This window comes from Erpetoichthys calabaricus, chromosome 12, assembly GCF_900747795.2.
Source record: "Erpetoichthys calabaricus chromosome 12, fErpCal1.3, whole genome shotgun sequence".
NCBI lineage: Eukaryota > Metazoa > Chordata > Cladistia > Polypteriformes > Polypteridae > Erpetoichthys > Erpetoichthys calabaricus.
The window spans coordinates 4095536-4120774 of NC_041405.2; the positions used below are offsets into that span (position 1 = coordinate 4095536).

Here is a 25239-nt window from a genome sequence, read left to right on the forward strand (position 1 = left end):
GCTGGTGATGAGCCCAGGCGCCATACCCCCCTACCCTCCAATGACGGGAAAAGTTACCCTGGCAAGTGTGTGGAACAAGCTGTGGAGACTCAAAGTATGTGTGCCAGCCGTCAAAAATGTAACATCAGTGAGGGACTTCGTGATGTATGAGTACGGACATGGCACAGTTAATGGTGGGCATCATTTAGGAAACAGACTTGCTACAGACTTCCTGTACTCAGCAATTTCTATTTTTTTTTTTTACTTTTCCAGCTTCTCTGCCATATCCCGGAACTCTGCAGCAAGTTCAGGTCCCGATCATCAACAACACTGCATGTAATTCAATGTACAAGAGCATCAGGTTGACGATCACCAGTGACATGATATGTGCCGGCTACGCCCAGGGTGGGAAGGACTCCTGCCAGGTAAGAAATCCAGTCAGGACAAGTCAGTAGGGTATCGTTATATAGCGCCAAGGCAGGGCACGCTGTGGCAGAGCCACAACTGTGCAAAGTGAAGTGACTTCAACAGTAAGTTGATGGAAAGTTTGTGAACCCTTGAGAATCTTCTACATAAGTAGGGCCTGAAAGGGGATAAGATTTCTATGGAAGTTCAAAAACTAGATAAAGACAACCGAATTAAACAAAGGACACAAAAACGTTAGACTTGCTCATTAATTTATGGAGCACTAGGATCCAATTTGACATATTAGCGTGGGAATCTTTGCCTTCAGTGACTGGTGTGACCACCTTGTTCAACCGTAAGTTCACTGAAACGCTGATCTGCCCAACACCTCGGCTTGGAGGAATTTGAGCAGAAGTGACTCAGCTCGGGGACGAGGGTGGGCTTCCTTTCATGAACTGATTGCATGAACAGCTCTATAGGATAACGATTAAGACATCAACCGTTCTTATGTGCTTAGAGTCATTGTCTTGCTGCATGACCCACAATCTCCCAAGCTTCAGTTCATGGCAGCATTTTCCTGTAGAATTCATAGTTCCAATTAATGAAGGAAAAGCCATGCTGGTCAAGTGCCAGTAAAGTAGGTCCAAACAATGATAGTGCTACCACCATGTCATAAGGTTCATATGCTGGAATGTATTGTTCACGTAAGGTCAGGCTGGGGAGCTTGCACTGGTACAGCGTGTTGCCACACCCACCACACAACGAAATACCTCGGGATAATGGTTGGCAACCCCCCAGGCAGACACACGTGGTCCACTCCCACCCTCTGGAAATGACCACCTATCTTCCGCAGCCAGGTGTTATGTGGGCGATCCCTTGGCCTGGTCCAGCAGTTCGAGTCCTCAACAGTAAGAGTCCTGCGAGCCCAGGTCACCCTTAAGGAATCTTGCCACAATTGTAATGTTTGTTAGTAACCAAGTACAACACTTTTCACTCAAGCCAAAATGTTCTGTCTTGGACTCATCCATCCACAGAAGTCTTCTTCTGGTTTATCCATATGGTCTATAGCAAAGCTTAGAGAGGCAGCACCATTCTTCTTTCTCCTTTACAATCCTGCCATCCACACTCACGTACAATAACATCAGCCAATGCAAGAAAGGCCTTAAGATCCATGAATACTGCCCTTGGTTTCTTTGTGACCTCCAGGAATATTCCATTCCTTGCTCTCGGAGTACTCCTTTGTTGGTTGACCACTCCTGGTCTAGGGTAACAATAGTGGTGTGAATTTCCTCCATTTGTACACAATCTGAAATGGGTTTGTGGCCTTTTCCAGCCTGGTCAGCATCAATGACGATATTTTGTCTGAGGTCCTCGGGGATCTCTTCTGACTGAGGCAGGACACACTTCCACAAACCTGTGTGGTGAAGATCAGCCTTTGGTAGTAGATAGAATGAGGTGTCTCACACCCCACCATTTTGGTTTCCCATCAAGGGATACATCTGACTTCAGATGAGCCGAGATCCCGAGAGGCTCACGCACAAATACGTAACCCTGGATCATTCCCCTCATGAACAAGCATCATGTTTTTATGGGTTTAATTGGGTTCTCTTATCCAGTTTTAGGAGTTATAAAAATCTGATCATGTTTCAGGTCCTAGTTATGGAAAAATGGAGACAATTCCAAAGAGCTCACGAACTTTGCACCACACCTGTACTGTGATTGATGGTACGGCACAGCAGTGTAGTGGTTTGAACTTCCACCTCAAACATCTAGAGATCTGTTTCGGACCGCTATCTGTGCGTGGTTTGTGTCTCCTTCTGCTGTTTTCATTGACTTTTTCCTCAGGGTCCCTTCCAATTCAAAGCAACTGACCTCAAGGTTGTTCATATAGTGCCTTCAGACCCCTTCCTTTTTCACTTTTCTGCCATGTTGCCACCTTACAATTAATTTTTCTCATCAACTCCGGACTGAAAAGAAGCATAACACAGTTAGGATTAGGTTTTTAGGGTTAGGGTTTAATGTCACGTTGACACAAATATTCCAAGCCTTTGCCATGACACTCACAATGTGGCTCAGGTGCTTCCTATTCAATTGATCATCGTTGAGATGTTTGGAGTCCACCACCCGTCAATTCACTTGACTGGAATGACAGACCTGTCCACAGAAGGTCCCACAGGTGAGCACAAACCAAGCGATGGCACGCAAGGAAGTATTGTGTCGAGTTACAGATTTGGGGAAGGCTGCAACACTGAAGTTCCCAAGGGCACAGTTGCCCTCCATAATTCTTAAACGGAAGATGTTTGGAACATCCACGACTCTTCCTAGGGCTGGATGACTGGCCAAACTGAGCAATCATGGGAGAAGGGTTACGGTAAGAGAGGTGGCCTGGAGCCCAATGGTCACTCTGACTGCAATCCAGAGAACCTGTGTGGGAGATGGCAGAAACTTCCAGAAGGGTCTTGACCTGGGCTTTATGACAGAGTAGCCGGAAAGTGAAAGACTCATGGAAGTTTACTTGGAGTTTTCAGAAAAGACAAATAAAGGACTCTCAAGACTGCGAGAAACAAGACTTGTTGGTCTGAAGAAACCGAGATTAGTATCATGTCTGGCAGAAACCAGACATCTATTGTCACCTGGGTAATGCCATTCCAGTGGTGGTAGCTTCAGAAGCTAGGAGACTAGTCAGGGTCGAGGGGGCAGCTGAATCAAGGAAACATTCTGCTCAGGACATTCTGGATCTTAAGTCTGGGTTACCAGTTCACCTCCTAACAGTACAACGACCCTAAGCACAAAGCTAAGACAACACAGGAGGGTCTTTGAGGCAACTCTGGTAATGTCCTTGAGTTGCTGATCCAGACACTGGAAATGAACTGAACTGACATCTCTAGAGAGACCCGGAATTAGATATCCACCGACATTCTCCATCCAACCTGACAGAGTGCAAGAGGATCTGCAGGGAAGAATGGCAGAAAATTCCCAAATCAGGTGTGCGAAGTTCCAGGCAGACTCCAGGCTGGAATCGGAGCCAAAAGGTCCTTCAACTAAGAACTTCACTTTCCTATTGTGAGGTATCGAGTGTTGCTTGATGAGAGAAAACAAACTCAGAGCACAGCTACACCATAACAAAATGTGAAAAAACGTGAACGGGGTCTGAATCCACGGTAGTTGCAATATATTAACATTTTTTTTTTTTTCAAACACAAGTTTTTTGGCGAGATTGTTACCCAAACCTTGGCGACATATTGAATGGTGACATGAAAGTAAAGAATTCCGCTCTCCTCTGTATACGCGACAATGATAACCCCAGTCTCCTAGCTCCGTCTTTTCTAGCACTAACTCGCCATTTCTCTCTCTGTCTTTGCAGGGCGATTCTGGGGGTCCACTGGTCTGCAAAAGATCTGACGGCTCCTGGATCCAGGCCGGGATAGTCAGCTGGGGAGAGGGATGTGCCGAGGCCAACAAGCCTGGGGTGTACACACGTGTCACATCCTTTGTCACGTGGATCGAAGCCAACACCAATCAGACGGCAAGCGCAACCACGAGCCTGCTGGTTGAACCCCAGAGCCCTCAGGGCAACTTTACCTTTGTTATGAACTTGAAAAATGGGGCAGTCTGCTGGGACGTCACCATCTTCACCCTGGCACCTCTTTTGTTGACGAGACTGCTGCTGTGAAGAAAAAAAAAAAAAAAAAGCGGACCCCTGGTGCTGCAGTCCACTGTAATCCTGAGTTCCCACATTTCAGGAATCAAGTCTGTTGGAATGTTTCTGTAAGGAACCTATGATTGTAACATTTTACAAATGATTAGGGTCCAAATCCTGATTGCATTAAAAAGGGGTTTATAGTGCCCCCCTAAGGGGGAAAATGTGTAAAATTATTATATTTTCTAAGTCAGCAGGCTCAGCCTTTTATTTTTTTTCCTAATTTACAAGGCTGGCTTGAAGCGATTTGCACAGAAAGGTCAGGGCCAAACGCCCACTAATTCAGATCACCAAGGAACAGTAAGACCAGTTTGTTATATGATGGAACTTTAAAACACGTGTGCTGTGACGGGCACGCAATTAGCATCCAAATGGGAAGAACGTCCTCCAGAAGCCATGGCCCTTCTCAGACACAGTTAAGCAAGCATTTGTAAGACATCATCATGCATCATCCATCACTGTAGAAGAGCTTTCCACCTCCATCAATCAGACCTTAGCTTAATGACTTTCCTATGGAAGAACGGTTTCAAACTCCTGCAGGAGAATTTCAAATGCAGGTCAACTGTAACAGCAGCTGGCCTGGTAGCTCATGAAGTGATTTGACCTTTTTGGTCACTATTGGTGCTTCTCACAGACAACACCATTTCACTATTTTTGTATCCATGTATTCTCATGTTGAACTGATTACTGAAACAATAAAAATTTATGAAGTTGCCATAATCTTTTGAATTGAGGTTTTGATGAATCAACTTAATAAACCACTTCAAAATGGAGACTTACCTGAGGGAGGACTGGCACTCCACATAGTCTTCGTTTCCAATAAGATTAAATAAACAATGTCATCCAAGTGGTGCTCCTTCCTTTCCATTTGACATTACGTGGTGCACAAAGCTTTCATGACGCTGAGATTCACCTTCAATCTTCATATTCCCCCCATTCTTTTGGGCGCTCTCCAGTACAACACCAAGCTAACACGTACCCACAGCGTGGTGGAAAACTATTTGCCCCCTTCCTAAGATCTTCTTTTATTTGCAAGGCCTCAAGCCCTTTAAACAAATTGCAATATTAGAATAGCAGAACCCTAGTGAACACGGTTTACGGAAATTTTGCCTCTCACATTTCGCCCCCACCCCAGTAACTTTAATACCCACACCCAGACGTTTTGAGTGTTGGAAGTTTCTAGAAAAAATAAAGTGAATAATTGTTCTCAGCGTTCAAAACTGACTTTCCTAATTTTTAAACATTTTTGTAGCAAAATGATCAAGTTAGCAATAGTGCATCACTTCAAGGAAATGCTCTGTAAACATATATACATTTTTATTTCGATTAAACAAAGCCAAATGATTTTACAAAAATTAATATCACATGCCATTGCGAAAAAACATATGAAATACAATTACAGCGCATTCGGACAGTATTCATAGTGCATCACTTTGTCCACATTTTGTTATGTCACAGCCTTATTCCAAAATGGATTAAATTCATTTTTTTTCCTCAGAATTCTACACACAACACCCCATAATGACAACGTGAAAAACATTTACTTGAGGTTTTTGCAAATTTATTAAAAATAAAAGAAACTGAGAAATCCCATGTACATAAGTAGCCTTTGCCATGAAGCTCACAATTGAGCTCAGGTGCATCCTGTTTCCCCTGATCATCCTTGAGATTTTCTGCAGCTTCATTGGAGTCCACCTGTGGTAAATTCAGTTGACTGGACATGATTTGGAAAGGCACACACCTGTCTATAGAAGGTCCCACAGTTGACAGTTCATGTCAGAGCACAAACCAAGCATGAAGTCAAAGGAATTGTCTGTAGACCTGAGACAGGATTGTCTCGAGGCACAAATCTGGGGAAGGTTACAGAAAAAATTTCTGCTGCTTTGAAGGTCCCAATGAGCACAGTGGCCTCCATCATCCGTGAGTGGAAGAAGTTTGAAACCACCAGGACTCTTCCTAGAGCTGGCCAGCCATCTAAACTGAGCGATCGGGGGAGAAGGGCCTTAGTCAGGGAGGTGACCAAGAACTCGATGGTCACTCGGTCAGAGCTCCAGAGGTCCTCTGTGGAGAGAGGAGAACCTTCCAGAAGGACAACCATCTCTGCAGCAATCCACCAATCAGGCCTGTATGGTAGAGTGGCCAGATGGAAGCCACTCCTTAGTAAAAGGCACATGGCAGCCCGCCTGGAGTTTGCTAAAAGGCACCTGAAGGACTCTCAGACCATGAGAAAGAAAATTCTCTGGTCTGAGGAGACAAAGATTGAACTCTTTGGTGTGAATGCCAGGCGTCACGTTTGGAGGAAACGTGGCACCATCCCTACAGTGAAGCATGGTGGTGGCAGCATCATGCTGTGGGGATGTTTTTCAGCGGCAAGGACTGGGAGACTAGTCAGGATAAAGGGAAAGATGACTGCAGCAATGTACAGAGACATCCTGGATGAAAACCTGCTCCAGAGCGCTCTTGACCTCAGACTGGGGCGACGGTTCATCTTTCAGCAGGACAACGACCCTAAGCACACAGCCAAGATATCAAAGGAGTGGCTTCAGGACAACTCTGTGAATGTCCTTGAGTGGCCCAGCCAGAGCCCGGACTTGAATCCGATCGAATATCTCTGGAGAGATCTTAAAATGGCTGTGCACCGACGCTTCCCATCCAACCTGTTGGAGCTTGAGAGATGCTGCAAAGAGGAATGGGCCAAACTGGCCAAGGATAGGTGTGCCAAGCTTGTGGCATCATATTCAACAAGACTTGAGGCTGGAATTGCTGCCAAAGGTGCATTGACAAAGTATTGAGCAAAGGCTGTGAATACTTATGGACATGGGCTTTCTCAGTTTTTTTATTTTTAATAAATTTGCAAAAATCTCAAGTAAACGTTTTTCACGTTGTCATTATGGGGTGTTGTGTGTAGAATTCTGAGGTAAAAAATGAATTTAATCCATTTTGGAATAAGGCTGTAACATAAAATATGGAAAAAGTGATGCGCTGGGAATACTTTCCGGATGCACTGTACATTTTTATTTCGATTAAACAAATCCAAACGATTTTACAAAAAATAATATCACATGCCATTGCGAAAAAACATGTGAAATACAATTATGTACTGAATATCTCTAATTTTAATGTTCACAAAAAATAATTTGTTTATAAAATTATTGATTAGAAGTCAAATGTTGTATGTGATGCCTCTCTAAGGTAATCGATTACATTGCGATTTTCAAAATTTTGGCCTAGTCCTTTGATTCTAGCAGAAATAGCAGCATATTTCGTTTCTCTGATTGCCTGGATTACCGACAATTAGTTGTGAAAGTTCGAAATTGTGCAAACCTTGTTGTTTTTTTAAAGCATCAATGAATCTGTAAATATTTGGGAATAATGTAGCACAAGTTTCCTGAAATCCCCTGTGCCATCCCTCCACGTGATTGTTCGTACATTGCCGATTAAATTTTTAATTGCAATTATAGATATGTACATAAATACTGGGGCAAAACATAGTGGTGGCGAAATGTGTGTGGGTGGTGAAAATCACCGGAGGTGAAACGTGTTGGGGGCAAATTATCTGGACATCAGTGAACACACAACACTGTTTAAAAATGGCTACTTGGTTTATCCAAACACCCCTATCACCTGTGTAAAAAAAGTAATTAATTACGCCATCTTTTCAATACTTGCATCACTCATATCAGTCCACGTATTGAAGTTTAGCCCACTATTCTTTGCAGAGCTGATTTAACTGCTCATTCTAGCAGTTGGTTCAAGTCAGGACCTATGACCAGGCCAATTCAAAACTTTCACTGTGCATCTTCCCAAGCATTCAGTTGCTGACTTGATTGTGTTTTTGCTCCTTGTCCGACTGTGTAACCCAAAGGCACTTCACAACTTCAGGTCACAGACCGTACACTGGACATTCTCCTTCAGAATATTCTGGAAAGGTGCACAATTCATGGCTTCCTCAATAAAGTCTTCACAGTATCCCCAATACCATTACCATGTTTAATTGTAGGTCGGATGTTCTTAATGTCAAACCTCGCCTTCAGTGGACTCCACATTGTCCAAAGTGTTGGACTTTTGTCTGTCATTATTCCAAAAGGCTTGAGGGCATTTCTGATGATTCTTTACATGATGTTCCTCTTGGAAAGCAAAGGTGTTTGCCTTGCTCCTCTCCTAACTCCATTCCCACCCATCTTTCTTTTCAAAATGGAGCTTTCTGGCCATCACCCAATTACCACACGTTATTCTGCACATAATCACAAACATAGCACCCCCACCATGAAGCATGTTCGCATGGAATGGACAAGTGTGGAGGTAAGCTGCTTTGTACAAAACCCATAATTACACAATTCTCCATTTAAAACAACCAGAATGTTTCGATTAAATCTATTTATTGTTGCATTAAATTTTCTTCTTTTCTCAAGGATACAGAAAAGGGGTGACCCCACAGTGTTCACTATGACAATCTGTTTCCACTAAAGTAAAGAAAATGCAAATATTAAGCTCACTGCCAGGAGAAAAAAAATTACAAAAAAATAAATAAATAAATAAAAAAAAGTTCCCAAGGAGCCCTCTATCTGTAGGACAAACACTCCCCGATTGCCATTTATTTGCCAGTTTTGAACACTAGGATGACCTCACCTAATAAAGGGTGACCCCTTCGACTAAATTAAATGAGGTACAAGACCAATAAAGTGATTCAGGCTGGACACACAAGTGACCGCAGGAAGATGGTGTAGTATGAAATGCCTACAGTGCACAGAACTGGCTTTTGGCCCACCCCACCTCCTATCCTCAGTTTGAATACCACACAGTTTTAGAAGTGGGACGATGCGGGGCTCACCTTCTTCAGGATTAGATTACGCGCTACGGAGGCAGGCCAGACTCACGAGGTCAGTGTCGGGAAAACAAAGTGCCTTACATCACCTCAGGCCTCTAGGCTGAAGTGTCAACGGTAAGGAGAAGAGGTGACAACCATGACATCACACATATCACAATGAGGGATGGATCATCTAACAGTAAATGTTGCCACACGCGGGTATCACATACTGTTGTGTGCAACTGTTGTCAGTCATTACCACCTTACATACCTTGGTTTATTTAATTATTTGTAATGCATGTTTGATTTGACTTACTGGTGGAAAACATTCTGTCAGTACGGTAACCCAACACTCAGGAAGGCCTCACTCACAGAGGAAAATACTAAATAAACGTCATAAAAAGTAAAAAGCGGCGAATGAGCCTACAGATGCCTAGCATTCCAACAGCATCAACTTCGGGGCACGAGGCTACTGTGGCGCTTGCAAGAAGTGCCTCACTATACTGTACGTCTGCGCCGCCCGCTGCCATTGTCGCCGCCACAGTCCTGTGATGGGACATCCCTCCACCTCATACAGGATGTGTTATTTGATTGCGTTTCCGTTGACTGGTAGGACCTTACTTCTTGGAGAATTTTGCTTGCTTGTGTTTCGGAGGGGCCCATTTCAAACACATTCCATCCACTGCAAAACAAAGGAGTGAAAAAAAAAAAAATGTAGTGTCGGTCACAAGTTCTCCTTGACTAAGACCCTGCCCATTGTACACACTGCCTGTCGCTACAAGTGATTGGATTATGAGGTCCTCATAATCGTGGCCACGGGTTAAGCCCTGAGATGAACCGTGGCCATATTTTGGACTGTTTCCTGGCTAGCAAGCAATGCTACTAGGACAGGCACTGGACCCCAAAATTGGATTAAGTGGGCTTCACAATGTGAAACGTATCCACAAATACAGTGATTAGTGAGAAAAAAAAGAAGATGGAGCAAATAGAAGTATGAAAAAATAGAACACACAAACAAAATCTGATTAGGCAATTCACATGTAAAGAAAAACAAATAAATGAGCATAGATACATTGTTAAAATATAGCAAATTTAACACATTTATAAATAAATAAGCAAAGCAATTAAGTAAATTAAACATAACACTCTCCAACTCGCTTATCTATTTCAGAGTTTTCGGCAACTGGCGGCACTGGTGCAAGGCAGAAGCAAATCCTGGGCAGACCCCATCTCACAGAAAAGAATACCCCCCTTTGAAATATCCCTATTTTTTTTTTTTTTTGCTTTACAGCCTTAAATGAAAGCACACAAACTAATATTTTTTCCAGCTTTTTTACTCAATGCAATCTATAACATTCCAAATGAAAGATATCATAGCTACAGTTCATCAGAATTTTAAAAAAATCAAAAACAAGAAATTCTGAGATTAATAAAGGATCACCCTACCTCCTAAACTCAATCAGGTGTAAGTGCCCACCATTTCTACTGCAGACCTTGGTATTGTAATCCGTGTGATTAGTGAAGCTTTCTTGGAGCATTCATTCCTTTGCTTGGTAGTGCAACTGACAGCAAACAACTGACTATGGGTGGCAAGCCACTTTCAAAAGATCTCAGGGATAGAGTTGTGGACAGACATAAGGCAGGAGATGGAGACAAAAAAATCTCAAAGGCTTAGTCAATCCCAAGGAGCTCAGTAAAGTCCATCATAAAGAAGTGGCAAGTGTTTGGTACTACTAGGACCCTCCATGGATCCTCCAAACTGGATGGAAGAGCAAGGAGGAAACTGGTAAGACAGGCCACTTTGAAGGAGTTCCATGATTTGAGGGCAAACAGTGGTCATTAATGGTGTGCATGTGACAATAATTTCACAAGCGCTCCACAATTGTGGCTTGTTCGGGAGGGTCACAAGGAAAAAGCCACTTTTCAAGAAAGGCCACATTAAGACTCGTTTGAGCTTTACCAGAATGCACCTTGAAGACTGATGCCAAGTGGAAAAAGGTCTTATGGTCAGATGAGGCCAAAATCGAACTATCTGACATCAATATCAAATGATACACTAATGCAGCTCACCATCCACAACACACCATACCTACAGTAAAGCACGGAGGTGGTAGCATCCTGTTGTTGGGGGTGTTTCTCTGCCGCAGGGCCTGGGGCTCTCGTTAGGGTAGAAGGAAAAATGGATGGGGCAAAATACCGTTAAATTCTAGAGGAAAAACTGCTACCCTCTACAAGAAAGTTGAAGATGGGCAGAATGTTCACTTTCAACACAACAACAAGCCAGAGCACACAGAAAAACTGACCACCCAGTGGCTGAAGGTGAAAAAAAGTGAATGTCCTGGTGTGGCCCACTCAGGATCTAATTTGACCGAACTTGAACAGTTAAACTGTAAAGAAGAGTGGGCTCAATCTAGATGTGCAAAGCTGATAGAGAAGTATCCCAAGAGACTCAAGGATGTCATTAAAGGAAAATGACATTGACAGATGGGGGGTGGTGGTGATCCTTTATTAATCTCAGTAGGTCTTGTTTTTGATTTTTTTATAATTTTTCTAAACTGTAGCTGTGATATCTTTCACTTGGATGTTATAGATTGCATTGAGAAAGTAAAGCTAGGAAGAAATATTAGTTTATGTTTTCATTTAAGGTTGTAAAGCAAAAAAAAAAAAAATATTTCGAAGGATTTTTTTTTCTATACTCACTAAATAGACAGTATATGGTAAAATAGGCAAATGTGAAAGATGATGTACAGATTTTAGTTTTTACAAAAACTGGCACCGTATCCAGAGTTGTCTCCTGCCTAGTGCCCAATGCTGCCAGGACAGGCTCCAGCCCTATGTGACTGAATTGGATTGTGCTGGTTTGAGAATGTTTATTATTAATAAGCATGCACATTGATAAATAAGACAAATGAATAAACCAAAGGAGGTAATAAATATATGTGCACAACCCATAATTAATCTCATTAAACAAGGGAAATCAACTAACCAGATTCACTGACCCGCTTTCGCTAGCATGCGTTACCTGTAATTGGCGGCTTCTTATACTGGGCACTTTTGAGGTGCTCCTCTACCAGTTTTGGGGTGACACAGATAACATGCTGACCTTTCCAGTATTTCACCATGTTTAGGGACTGCAAAGTGCTGATGATGTCATTCTGGGTAATGCTGGTCATCTGGCTGCAAGAACCCCAAAAAACAGCAATTAAACAAAAAGGTCTGTGGGAGTCCGTCTACATTGAAGGAGGGGTTGAAACAGACTGCCTTACCTCAGATCTTTAATGGACAGTGTCCCCCGGAAATCTCTCAGTATCTCTAACAGGACCCACGACCAGTAACTTCTATAACTTAGCTTGCCTAGATCAGACAAAGGCTTCTCTGGAGAGCCCACAGTGCTTTCCAGTTTTGAAAGCTCATAACCTGTACAACAGACATCAGGGATAGTGACACAGAATCTGGCCTAATAGTTCAGAGCAGAAGAAAATGGACAGTGTGACAGAAATTAACAGTAGCTACTTGTGCTAATGGCTATCCAAGTGTTTCTTAAATACAGTGCAGTTGATAAGCATTTGGACAGTGAAATAATTGATATTAATGTAGCTGCCTCTTTTCCAGGGTCTCGAAATCCAGCAGGTACTGAGTTAGTAAGGCAGGATCAGCAGGAGTCAAATGCATACAAAAGAAATTTCTCAGTCCAGTAAAGTTTGTTTTAAATAAGGCTTAGTGAAAAACCAAACAAACGTCACACAAAAATAGAAAAAAAAATTACTACAAATGCAGGATGAATGAATAAAGGAAAAAAATGTTTCTTCTACAAGCTTAGCTTTTTCTTGTCAAACTTCAGTTGCTTTCTATACTTAAAGGTTGTTATTTCTCTAAGGCAAACTTACATATGCATTACTTAATACATTCAGTACGTTCTAGATTCAATATGGTCAATACGACATGTTACGGGATACGGTTTGAAAATTGTTTGCCCTCCATGCCTCACCAACTGCAAGGCAGATTATGAACTGGGACTAATCTGTAGTAAGGGGGATAAGAAATAATTAGAATATTCCAGTTCAGTTTAGCTTGTGGGGGATATAATAGAATCTCCCATAGTCTATGCATTAATATATAGGCCAACAGTTTAACATTACTAAGACAATACTTCTATCAATTTAACATAACCTAAATAACAATTGACTCTTACAATTAATGTAGCTCTCTCCATCTGAAATAGAACAAACTACAAGCTTTTGGTGTAGACATTCAGAATTAAATCAAGGATATTTACATAAAAAAGGTGAATGGTGTAGGAGCTGTAGCACTTCTCACATGTAATTGGCTGCCTAGTTATTCCTTGGCCAGATGTGTTACACACATCGTTCAAGTCAGGCACAACTATTCCGATAAAGGGCCTAAAAGTGAATGAAAGCTTGCTTGCTTGGTTGGAGATCCAAACTAGTATTAAAAGTGTCACTGTCCAAACACTCACCTACTGCACTGCGTATATATACAGTGATCCCTCGCTATATCGCGCTTCGCCTTTCGCGGCTTCACTCCATCGCGGATTTTATATGTAAGCATATTTAAATATATATCGCGGATTTTTCGCTGCTTCGCGGGTTTCTGCGGACAATAGGTCTTTTAATTTCTGGTACATGCTTCCTCAGTTGGTTTGCCCAGTTGATTTCATTGGCAGATGGCTGAGAAGCTATCCAGCTTACTTTCTCTCTTCCTCTCTCTCTCTCTCTTGCGCTGACGTAGGGGGGTGTGAGCAGGGGGGCTGTGTGCAGCTGCTTCCTGAAGGACAGGCTGCACGGAGCTTCGCATACTTAAAAGCTCAAAGGGCACGTATTGATTTTCTGTGGCTCTCTCTCTCTCTCTTCCTGCTCCTGACAGAGGGGGTGTGAGCTGCCGCCTTCAACAGCTTTGTACCGGCGGTGCTTCGCATACTTAAAAGCCAAAAAGCCCTATTGATTTTTTTTTTGACTGCTTGCTTTGCACTCCTTTGAAAAGGAAGATATGTTTGCATTCTTTTAATTGTGAGACAGAACTGTCATCTCTGTCTTGTCAAGGAGCACAGTTTAAACTTTTGAAAAAGAGACAAATGTTTGTTTGCAGTGTTTGAATAACGTTCCTGTCTCTCTACAACCTCCTGTGTTTCTGGGCAAATCTGTGACCCAAGCATGACAATATAAAAATCACCATATAAACATATGGTTTCTACTTCGCGGATTTTCCTATTTCGCGGGTGGCTCTGGAACGCAACCCCCGCGATGGAGGAGGGATTACTGTACATAGACTCAGGTCTGCTACTCCAGTTAATGTACGGTCTTGATATTCATCGTCTGTTGCCGGTAAAGCACAATTGTCAATAGTTAAGATGAGACATATAGGGAAGAACTGCAATGTACTCTGTACACTTGATTTTAAATTTAAACTTGAAACTTACTGAAGGCGATGAGAAATTTGCCATACCCTCGCCTCTGGTAGGGAGGCAAAGTGAGAATGCATGCCACATTGTTGCCATCTGGAGACTCTTTCTCCTGTGAAACAAGGAAAAATATGAGGTTGGGTTGCAGTAGAATGACTTCACTACACAAATTAAAAGCAGCTAACTTAGAAACTTCTAACTAGGCCATTAAGCACACTCAGTACCAAAATGACAGACATTAAGTCAAATGTAATCAACAAAACAAAAACAGTCAGAACCGCTTTATTAAAACACACCCAATTTCATTGAAAGCTGCTCCTAGGGGATATGCTACTCCCTGAAGTGTTCAGAATGAATGGGATGTTCTCAACAAGCCACATTAAACATAGAGACGCAAAACTCAGTGTCTATAGTGTGTATGCACAGAAGCAATTAAAAAAAAAAAGTTGTCAAAGTCCATGAAACACTAAACAAATGGAATCATGAAATTTTGTGAGGAGGTGGAGGAATAAGGTTGGATTCTGGGGGTTTGGGTTCCATTATTCCATGGCCAGATCTACCATCAGTGTATCTTAGGTGCACACCATGGGAGTCCCGTTCAGATTGTGACCTTCGCATAGAAAGGAAAAAAAAAAGTTTCACATCTGAAAAAGCCTAAGGTTTGACTGACAGTACAGGCACCAACACGGCTATCCAGCATGTACTCCTAGTTCACTTCGATTTTCACAATTTTAAATGCGTCTAAGCAGACCTGAATATCTAAGCCGGTGTCTAATAGGTCACTTTAGGAGTCTGAACATTTGATGTTTTACCGCATGGCAAAAAAGCAAAAGAGAAAATGGATGTTAATTCAAAATTACCATCATGGTGCAGCAAAAAAAGAAAATAATGCAAAAGACAAGGTTTTGCGAAAAACAATCTGACATTGACAGCTAAATAAAAAAAAAATACACCAAAACAATGGCTTGAACATGCCATAAATACTGCAGTTGAGGCGAATGCAACTAATCTTACAGAGAGAACATTAGAACACTCTAGACGAGAACAGGCCATTCAGCCCAACAAAGCTCGCCAGTACTATCCACTTATTTCTTCCAAGAAAACATCAAGTCGAGTTTTGAAAGACCCTAACGTCTTACTGTCTACCACACTACTTGGTAGCTTATTCCAAGTTTTTATCGTTCTTTGTGTAAAGAAAAACTTCCTAATGTTTGTGCGAAATTTACCCTTAACAAGTTTCCAACTGTGTCCCAGTGTTCTTGATGAACTCACTGCACTAATTCCCTTCATAATTTTAAACACTTCAATCATGTCACCTCTTAATCTTCTTTTGCTTAAACTGTAAAGGCTCAGCTCTTTTAATCTTTCCTCATAATTCAACCCCTGTAGCCCTGAAATCAGCCTAGTCTCTCTTCTCTGGACCTTTTCCAGCGCTGCTATGTCCTTTTTGTAGCCTGGAGACCAAAACTGCACACAGTACTCAAGATGAGGCCTCACCAGTGCATTATAAAAGGTTGAGCATAACCTCCTTGGACTTGTACTCCACACATCGTGCTATATATCCTAACATTCTGTTAGCCTTCTTAATGGCTTCTGAACACTGTCAGGAAGTCGATAGCTTCGAGTCCACTATGACTCCTAAATCCTTCTCATAAGGTGTACTCTTGATTTTCCGACCGCCCATTGTGTATTCAAACCTAACATTTTTACTTCCAATGTGTAATACTTTACATTTACTGACATTAAATTTCATCGTCCACAAGTCTGCCCAAGCCTGTATGCTATCCAAGTCCTTCTTGATATAACGGATTCCAAATTATCTGCTAATCCACCTATCTTGGTATCATCTGCAAACTTAACCAGTTTGTTACTTTTATTCCTATCTAAATCATTTATATATATTAAAAATAGCAGCGGCCCTAGCACTGACCCCTGTGGAACACCACTCTTAACATCGGCCAGTTCTGATGAGGTTCCTCGCACCATCACCCTCTGCTTCCTGTGTCTGAGTCAATTCTGCACCCATCTACAAACATCACCCTGAACTCCCACCTCTTTTAATTTGATGCCCAACCTCTCATGTGGCACCTTATCAAATGCTTTCTGAAAGTCCAGATAAATAATATCATAAGTTCCACTTTGATCGTATCCTTTTGTTGCCTCCTCATAGAATTCCAGCATGTTAGTAAAACACGACCTCCCTCTTCTGAACCCATGCTGACAGCTTAGAATAACTCCTGTCCTTGCCAGGTGTTGCTCGATCTTATCCTTAATTCCTTCCATTAATTTTCCTGTGATGCATGTTAAGCTTACTGGCCTATAGTTGCTTGGATCTGCCCTGTCACCCTTTTTATATAATGGGATGATATTTGCCATTTTCCAGTCCTTCAGAATCTCTCCAGTGCGCAGTCTGGATAGTCTGGTAAAGGCTAATATCAGCAATTTTAGCAGCTTTAACCCCGACATAAATGTGAGCAACAATGTGGTGGCCACTAAAGACAACAAGACGCATCAAACAACGCCACACCCGAATTAAGGGCTTCCTATATGGTCCAAAAAACAAACGAAAAATGGATCAGTTTACTTCAAAGTTTTACAAAGGTGTAACTGAGGTTTGTTAACTGTGCTATCAGAAGTTGATTTCCCATACAAGTGATGTTCCACTCATCAAGTTGTTACATTCATTATAATATACTAATGAACAAAAAAATGAAGGTGATGCTGAACAGATTTTTTTTTCCCTACTTCAACCCCTTTACCTAATTTATTATTGATAACTAGAAATGGCGTACTGCTGTAACGATAACGTGCAGTGAATACACTTGACTTGAGCATTCCCAGTTTTCCTCCTCTTTCTTTCTCTGTACGTGTGGGTTCGCTTCCCGGTTCCTCCCTGTGTGGATAGCGCTTTGAGTACTGAGAAAAGCGCTATATAAATGTAATGAATTATTATTATTATTTATTATTCTCTTCTTTCTTCTCCATCTTTTCATGTTAAAACTGATTAAGTCCGTGTTTGCATTGCAATTACTTGGTACGTTTAGTACGTTTTCTTTAATTTTTCACTTAAGTCTTCACTCTGCCTCAAGAACGATTTAAGAGGTAGGAGAAGTGACGGCGAAGGTGGTAGGGATGAGAATGGTGCCTGTACGCATGTGCCGCCCTGCTGAGAGTTGATTTTACAATAAAATAAAGAGGAATAACCTTAGAGGTCAATCAACACCCTGAAAGCGGATAGTAGACGTCACGTAGTATATGTGTAGCAAATTTAAGGTCAATAGTTCAAACAGTTTGCGAAATACAGGTGATTTAAAATCCTGGACAGACAAACGAACAGCCACAGTGGTGTATTATATATAAAGATGTTCATATGGAGTTTGTGCCTATCCCTAGTGGGGATAGCGAGGTGAGGGGTCTTTTAAACTTGAATACCCTGAGGCACTGTGACCAGGAACCAATTTATTGCTGAATGTTCTCACATGTTTATTAGCATATGCAAATTAGGCTTTCACTGTACTCAGTATGTGTGACAATAATGACTTTCTAAGCCCATGGAGAGTAGCAGCACTGCAGTAGCACCAATGGTTCAATGAAGCACGCTCAACACCGACTTTTATACCATCAGAGCAACGAATAGGAAGATTAGGTATTCTCAAACTATGTAAAACCTCAGTCAAGAAAGCTTTCTAAGGACGTCAGGACAGATCATACTTATTAGAACAATCTCTGTCGATTTACTGGATTCACAGAGGTCGGCCAGTTGCCCGTTAAGTTTTGGGGGTAATGGTGTTTTTTATTGTTTTTTTTTGTTTAAGACAGATGCCTTTTTCTCACACTAACCTGCCTTAGTTGAGAGGGACAGTGACTTAATCTAACCCCAGGTCACAGGGGTACTTACAAGTGTACTTATAATGTGAATTTCCCATTGGGATTAATAAAGTATCTATCTATCTATCTATCTATCTAAGAACAATTTGTATTCTAAACACATCCTTTGTTCCAAGGGAAAACAGAACACAAGTCATCATCTATTGTGTATGAAGGCTCCTGGCAAGGTAATTACCTGCAAATGTAGAATTCTTGGCATAACATCCACAAAGCTGGTAATAGTTTTGTTTTTACAAAGCAGATCTCAGAGCTGCACGTAAACAAGTGTACTGAGTGGCATGCGCTGTACAGGAGTGATTATTGGTAAATATTTTAACAAATTTCTATAACATGTAAAACTCCTACCATTTTAAATTTCTATTAAGTTATAGTACTGGGGTGTTGTACTGTGTTAGCCATTATGAATGTAGTGACAAGTCAAGAAAAATGACATTTTATTGGCTAATTGGAAACATTACAATATGCAAGCTTTCAAGGCAACTCTGGACCCTTGATTACATCTCGCCTGAAGAAGGGCCCCGAGTTGCCTCGAAAGCTTGCATATTGCAATCTTTTTTTAGTTAGCCAATAAAAGGTGTCATTTTGCTTAACTTGTCACTATTAAGTTATACAGAAGTATTTGATAAAGCAGAATGTCTAAATAAAAGCTAAAATGTCAGTCAAGCATGCTCTGCCACTCCAAGACTCTACATTGTTAACATTTAAATATGACCTTAACATATCTGGACTTACAGTGCAGGTTAACTGAAGCTTAATGAAACAGCAACACTGGAGTGTGAAGTGCTGCACTACAGTCCCACTGCCATACCCTCCAACCACCTCAGATAGAACAAGTGTGCCACATACCCATAAGCCAGTCAGACCAGCTCCTACGCTATTGTTTATTTTTGGTTCACTCTAATTTAACTGTCTTCTCATTCCTTCTGACACTCCTACTCCCAACAGTCCTAACTGATTTAATCTTTTAATTTGTGTGACAAGCAGCTGAGGGTGTTTCGCTGCCCCATTCTACAGTGAGCTTCACATGTAAGTCACAAGTCCGACTTTAGAAGTCACAGTGCACTCAGGTACAGTAACTGAAGCACCAAAACTACACAAATAATTGACTAACGTAAGGGTATTAACAGATTGCACCGCACACTGCCTTCTCTAATATATCCATCTCATTTGACTGCTTTACAGACAGGACGGTGCAGTCCTGACAGTAACTAGCGAGAAAGGTGGGTCACCCTGGCAGCTGATTACGGAAGTGACAACAAAGACAGGAGACACCTTTAAGGCAATCACTCACGTGCAGTTGGATACTGGCCTTCCTGTCTGGTCGCTCCGAGAGGGTCAGACTGTGTCCCCACACCTCCACTGCTCTCAGCCTCAACACCGGGACGCTGCAGGGTTGTGTGCTCAGCCCGCTCCTCTACACATATGACTGTGTCCCCACTCAACATAGCAACAAGATCATAAAGTTTGTGGATGACATGACGGTGGTCGGACTCATCTCGGGCAAGGAGGGTGAGCTGGCATACAGGGACGAGGAGGAACGGTGGTGCAGAGTCAATAACCTGCTCCTCAACACCACAAAAACGAAGGAACTTGTTATTGACTTTAGAAAAAACAAAACTGACATCCAGTCACTCATCATTGGCGGGGCCTGTGTGGAGAGGGTCCCGGGGTTCAGGTTTCTGGGCATTGAGCTGGAGGATGACCTGACGTGGAGCACTAACACCAAGGAGCTGCTGAAGAAGGTGGAGCAGAGACTGGATTTTCTGAGAATCCTCAGAAAGAACCATCTCCCCATAAATCTGCTCCTTCCTTTTTCTCACTGCTCCATCAAGAGTGTGCTCACATACGGACTGTGTGTGTGGTACGGCAAATAGGAAAGCGCTCCACAGGGTCATCAGGACAGCGGAGAGAACAACTGGCTGTACCCTCTCCACTGTGGAACAAATCTACACCTCCCGATGCCACAAAAAAAGCAATAAGACATCTCACAGGATTCATCACATCCCGGTCATTGCCTCTTCCAGCTTTTGCCATCAGGCAAGAGATACAGAGCAATGAAAACCAGGACAAACCGCCTTAAAAACAGCTTTTATCCAAAAGCAATCATTGCCCTGAACTCAAATAAAACTGCTCCATATCATTCTCCCAATGTGCAATATAGACCTTAAGTCAACCAGTGCAATTTGTACATATAACAAGTGCAATTCGTATACTTTGTAAACTACTTTTATTACTATTCGGTTTGTTATTATTTTCTCTCTTCTTGTCTTTTTAACTCTTATGCCTCACACCGAGTCGACTGCAACTTCAATTCCATTGTTCCTTTGTAAAAGTGACAATGACAATAAAGATCTATCGATCTATAAGCTTGTACCTGACCAACAAGAGGAACTCAGCAGCACAGTTAACCAACTTGGTGTGAATTTACATTTGCTGACAGAACTGGTTTCACAGCATTTCTAAGACGTTACCACATAGCTTTTTCTAATTATCAAACAAGCAAGCATGAAGCATAGAAACAAACATCCTGGGTCGCTCACATGGTTTGATGTCTATCCTCTTTTTCTTGGTCACCATGGCCTGCCGTCATATAGCCCAACACCAGAACTGTTACCTATGCAGGGACTTTCAAAGCTTCTGACAAGCTTTACCTTAGCCTTCTTTGACCGAGACTCAAATGACTGGAATTGCTTATGTTCTTGTTAACATCTGCAGCAAACTGGAATTCGGCAGGCCGCATCTTTAAACTAAAATCCGATGTTCTCTGACACAACATGTGGTCAAGTGGGGAGGACTGTACCTTCGTCCCATCTAATAGATTAAGAGTTTGATTAATCAAAGGACACAAAATATGTGCTTTTTCACAGATGGGTATATTGATCCAACATTAATAGGCCTTCATTTATCAAAGATCTTTGATAAATGACTGACAATAGATTCAATAAAGCTGCCTGTAGATTAAATTATACATACATACATACATATACACATATACAAACATAGATACGAACACACAGAAACACACACATATCTACATACACAAACATACAAAGAGTAACTGAAGAACCTAAACAACACAATATGTGTTGCCAAAAAAAGGTCGAAAAGAGGTTGTCTTGAATTAAATACTTAGTCTTTCTAAATTACTATCTGTAGAATGCTTCATGTAACACTTCTAAAGCATGTGACTTACTGTGCAATGAACATAGTCTCTCTCTTTAAGACTTTATTGCTGTCATTTTTCGTGGAACATAATCCTAACAACAGAAAGTCAAACACACTACAGCATCACACACACAAACACACATCCATACACATAACATCACAAGTGCAGCAGAACACCAGGCAAATGTCAGCTCTTGAATAACTTTGCATACCTTGGAAAAGTAGCCAACAATATGAGCACCGTGACGATCCACCTCCGTGAGGATGTAGAAAACAAAGGGTTCAACATCAAAGTACAAGGTCTTGTGATCCAGGAATAGCTTTGCAAGAAGACACAGGTTTTGACAATATATCTAAAAGGTAAGAGAGGAGGATTCAGTATGTCTTTCAGACTTCACCGCTGCTCTTAAAGCGATTATGTTTGCTCTCCTAAGCACAGAAGGCAGCAATGTAGCCACGAGAATGTGGAAAATAAGGAGCCAGCAATGTGATGGAATCCCAGTTTATCCCCATCTCATATCTCCCACAAGCCCTTTTAATTCTCGAGGCCATAACTTAGAGGTGAACAGTTAAAAGGAGTACCTTGTGATCCCTTCCATCCACTTCATAGACAGAGATATTGCTCTTTCTGTAAATCTCCTTGCCGGGGGGCTGTCGCCATTGGCACTGCGTCTGCCAGGAAGAAAAAGAAAACTGAATGAGCAACAATCTCATAAGGACTCTGCTATAAGTTACTCTACAGAACTGCCTTCGGGGAACTTCTTTCCATGGAGCTTTACCTAAACGAGTCAAAGAACAGCACATTACTATGAGCAACCGATTTTCAAATAGCTAAAAGAAAGACTACGCACCCAAACAGCTTAAATGACTCTGATAGAAAATGCTCCAGACACAATAAGTGTCATAACAAAAAAGCACAACAAAATATAAGCGTAATGCACTGAAATCAACATTTCTTAATGATATTTTGAGAATGAGGAATATTAAAGGAATGCTCCATTCAAAAAATTACTTGGAGAATGAAAGTTATTGGCATCTATACTGACAATGATGGACATAACTCAGAATATTCTTAAGTAAACACTTATGGAAAATGGGACCAGTCCATGAACAGAAAGCACGTTCAAATAAGCTTCTGAATTGAAGACAGGACACAGGACCAATGAGGGCGCAAGGTGGGTTTTCATTTCAAAAGCGCAATTCCTGTTTGTGCACTGGTCCGATTTTCCAGAAGTACTTAACAGTACTTAAAAAAAATTTAAAAAATTAAAAATTAATGCATTGCAAGAAAGAGTAACACAATACTTTTTTAATGGATGCTTTTTAATATTGTTTGCTCTTGTCCAGTGATGGTCTCCATAAACAGAAACATTTAACTCTCCATGAAAACAGCTTAAAAATCGTTCATGGCAATCACTACAAACCACATAGGGTAAATAACATAAAAAATAAACTGTGTATGTATAAGTATAGATTTAGAACACCGAAGATGTTTCAGTTTTTATGGAAATCCAAGCAGTTTTATGTCTTAATGCTTTATGAAATCAAGGCACAGAACAAATGAACCACCGCAAATAAAAAAAAAAAAAATAAGTCAAGGAATCATTAAGTGTACAAAATTGTATTCAAATTTTGAATTCACCTAAGTTTCCACCTTTTGCTAATACAACAGCCAAACCGTGGTAACCCTTTTGATTCAGAGTGAGAGACACTCTGTGCAAGTCACCAACTCGGCCTCCAGCAAAACAACCCCAGACCACCACACTTCCTCTTCCATGTTTGACAGTTGGTGTCACCAACTCGAAGGCGTACAAACACTCTGCGTGATGAACTGAAGATTTCAGATTTTGATTCATGTGTCCAGAAGACTTTCTTCCAGTTTGCAGTAGTCCACAGCTGGTATTTCAAGGCCTTACTTTGACCTTTAAGGAATGGCTTTCTTCCTGCCACTCGCCCCATCAAACCTGCAGCAGAAAGTCTCTTCTTCACAGTAGAGACTGGCACTTGCCTTTCTCTACCACTGTTAAGCTGTGCTTATCATGCAAGCTGGTAACCTTCAGAAACTTGTCTTCTGATTGGGTTGTGAGTTTGTGTCTGGCAGATCTCTTTCAATCAGTTTCTTCAAGTTTCCAATTGCCTTTGAAATGTGTAGGACACCACTGTACTCACCAATTTTTACTTGTTGCAGTTTTTCTAAATGAAATTGGTACACTTCTAATGGCAATAATGTTCTGTCTCGTTTCATTTGTTAATTACCATTTTCCTGTCATTACCACTGGAATTTACAACTTTCTATAGTGTAATATTGTCCATGCAGAATTTCAGAGGGTATAGTAACACAGCTTGTTCCAACTCGGCTTTATGCCAGATAGAGGTTTCGGGACACCTGTGCAAATTGTAAAAAATACTAAAACACACTTTCAGTTTGGCTCTCTCATAGGTTTATTTGAATTAAGCATAAAAATGTTAACACAACTAGTTATGAAACTTTTACTTTCACGTTTGCTTAGGAGGGCTGAGTTGGCTGCATGCTATGCACATGGTGGCCATTCAAGTATGTTTGACACATTTTGTGAAAATCAGCATTACCAATAGTCATTGGTATGAACCAATGAGCCACTCTAACAACTCTGTGGAACATATCATTGGCTTGGTGGGCAACACGTGTTTTCACTCCAGGATCATCAGAGTTCACAACCGAAAATGTAAATGTAAATTCCCTGGAGCAAGTTGGTGGCTAGTTGGCCTAGACCAGGGGTCTCCAACACGTTGCTCACGAGCTACCGGTAGCTCGACATCCCTTTTCAAGTAGCTCGCCAAAGGGTTAATGAATCCTACGTAAATAAGAAAACTTGATTATTCAAATTAGGGGTGGCCGACCTTTCCAAAAAGTCAAATCACAATCCACAATCTGAATTGCAATCACTCTTTTTAATGTGGCATACACTTAAGAGAATATCCGGACTCAAAATCATCCAGACCTAAGTAACACTTTATTTTAAAGATCAAATAAAGCTGAATTCAATTTTTCTCTTGTTTTCTAGCTAAGCGGAGTGAAGGACCATGCCGAAGCCGGTGAGTGAGTGAGGAAGGCACGCCCCTCCCCCTGGCCACTGCGTGTTTCTCAGATTCGCGCAAATAAATCGGTACCACAAGCAAACTATGATACATAGCAAAATGAGAGAAGTTGCAAAATCAACCGGTATGTTCAAGCAAATTATAGAAAAAAAACCAATCTCAATCCGTTAAGTAGTTCTCTCGTGAAAAGCGGACAGACATAGGGTTTATATATACTAGTAAACCTTCAAAATAATGTGCAGTTAAAGTCTCCACAGCATTCTCAGCATTTCTGGAGTTTAGTAGAGCCTGAAAACTAGAAGAATCTTCACCAAGGAGCTCTGAAAATGTCTGCTTTGTTTGGGTCTCCATACCTCTGTGAGTCTGACATGAATGTCATGAAGTCAAAGTTCAGAACAAGACTGACAGACGAACATTGAAATGACTCCAGATGAGTGAACCCGAGTGGCTCCACTCCACCATACACCTGCCTCTCTTGTTGAGTTATCTGACTGACTAAACAACCCATCACACGTGCGACTGGACCTGTGAATAAAATGACACAGTGACATGGAGCAAAATGACAAATGAATAAGTCACATCTGTGGATTTGGAATTGCATTGTTTTGTTTTAACAGCATTCATGTTTTAATTCAGTAGTGTGAGATACACTAGAAAATGCATACAGGCACACAAAATGCACTCGCAGGTGAACTAAATATTTTTTTGTGATGTTTTAATGCAAAATGTGAGTTGTGGACACAAACATTTTGTAAATGGTCAAGCAGACCAAGTTTATTCAGTTTGTTTGAGTTGAAA

The 25239-nt window shown here is 41.4% G+C and overlaps 2 protein-coding genes across 2 annotated transcripts in view; one reads left to right on the forward strand and one right to left on the reverse strand.

Moving 5' to 3' along the window:
• LOC114661731 (transmembrane protease serine 9-like) overlaps positions 1–4931 on the forward strand; it is an 80690-nt gene extending 75759 nt beyond the window's left edge. Inside the window, exons 24-25 of the mRNA XM_028814906.2 lie at positions 253–404; positions 3749–4931. Coding sequence (XP_028670739.2) covers positions 253–404; positions 3749–4057 — 461 coding nt within the window. The 3' untranslated portion in view covers positions 4058–4931. The remainder of the gene's footprint in view (positions 1–252; positions 405–3748) is intronic.
• Positions 4932–8452: 3521 nt separating this feature from the next.
• kat8 (K(lysine) acetyltransferase 8) overlaps positions 8453–25239 on the reverse strand; it is a 34325-nt gene continuing 17538 nt past the window's right edge. Inside the window, exons 6-11 of the mRNA XM_028814907.2 lie at positions 21946–22035; positions 21576–21716; positions 14329–14422; positions 12158–12308; positions 11914–12068; positions 8453–9573 (exon numbers count right to left, since the gene is read on the reverse strand). Coding sequence (XP_028670740.1) covers positions 9509–9573; positions 11914–12068; positions 12158–12308; positions 14329–14422; positions 21576–21716; positions 21946–22035 — 696 coding nt within the window. The 3' untranslated portion in view covers positions 8453–9508. The remainder of the gene's footprint in view (positions 9574–11913; positions 12069–12157; positions 12309–14328; positions 14423–21575; positions 21717–21945; positions 22036–25239) is intronic.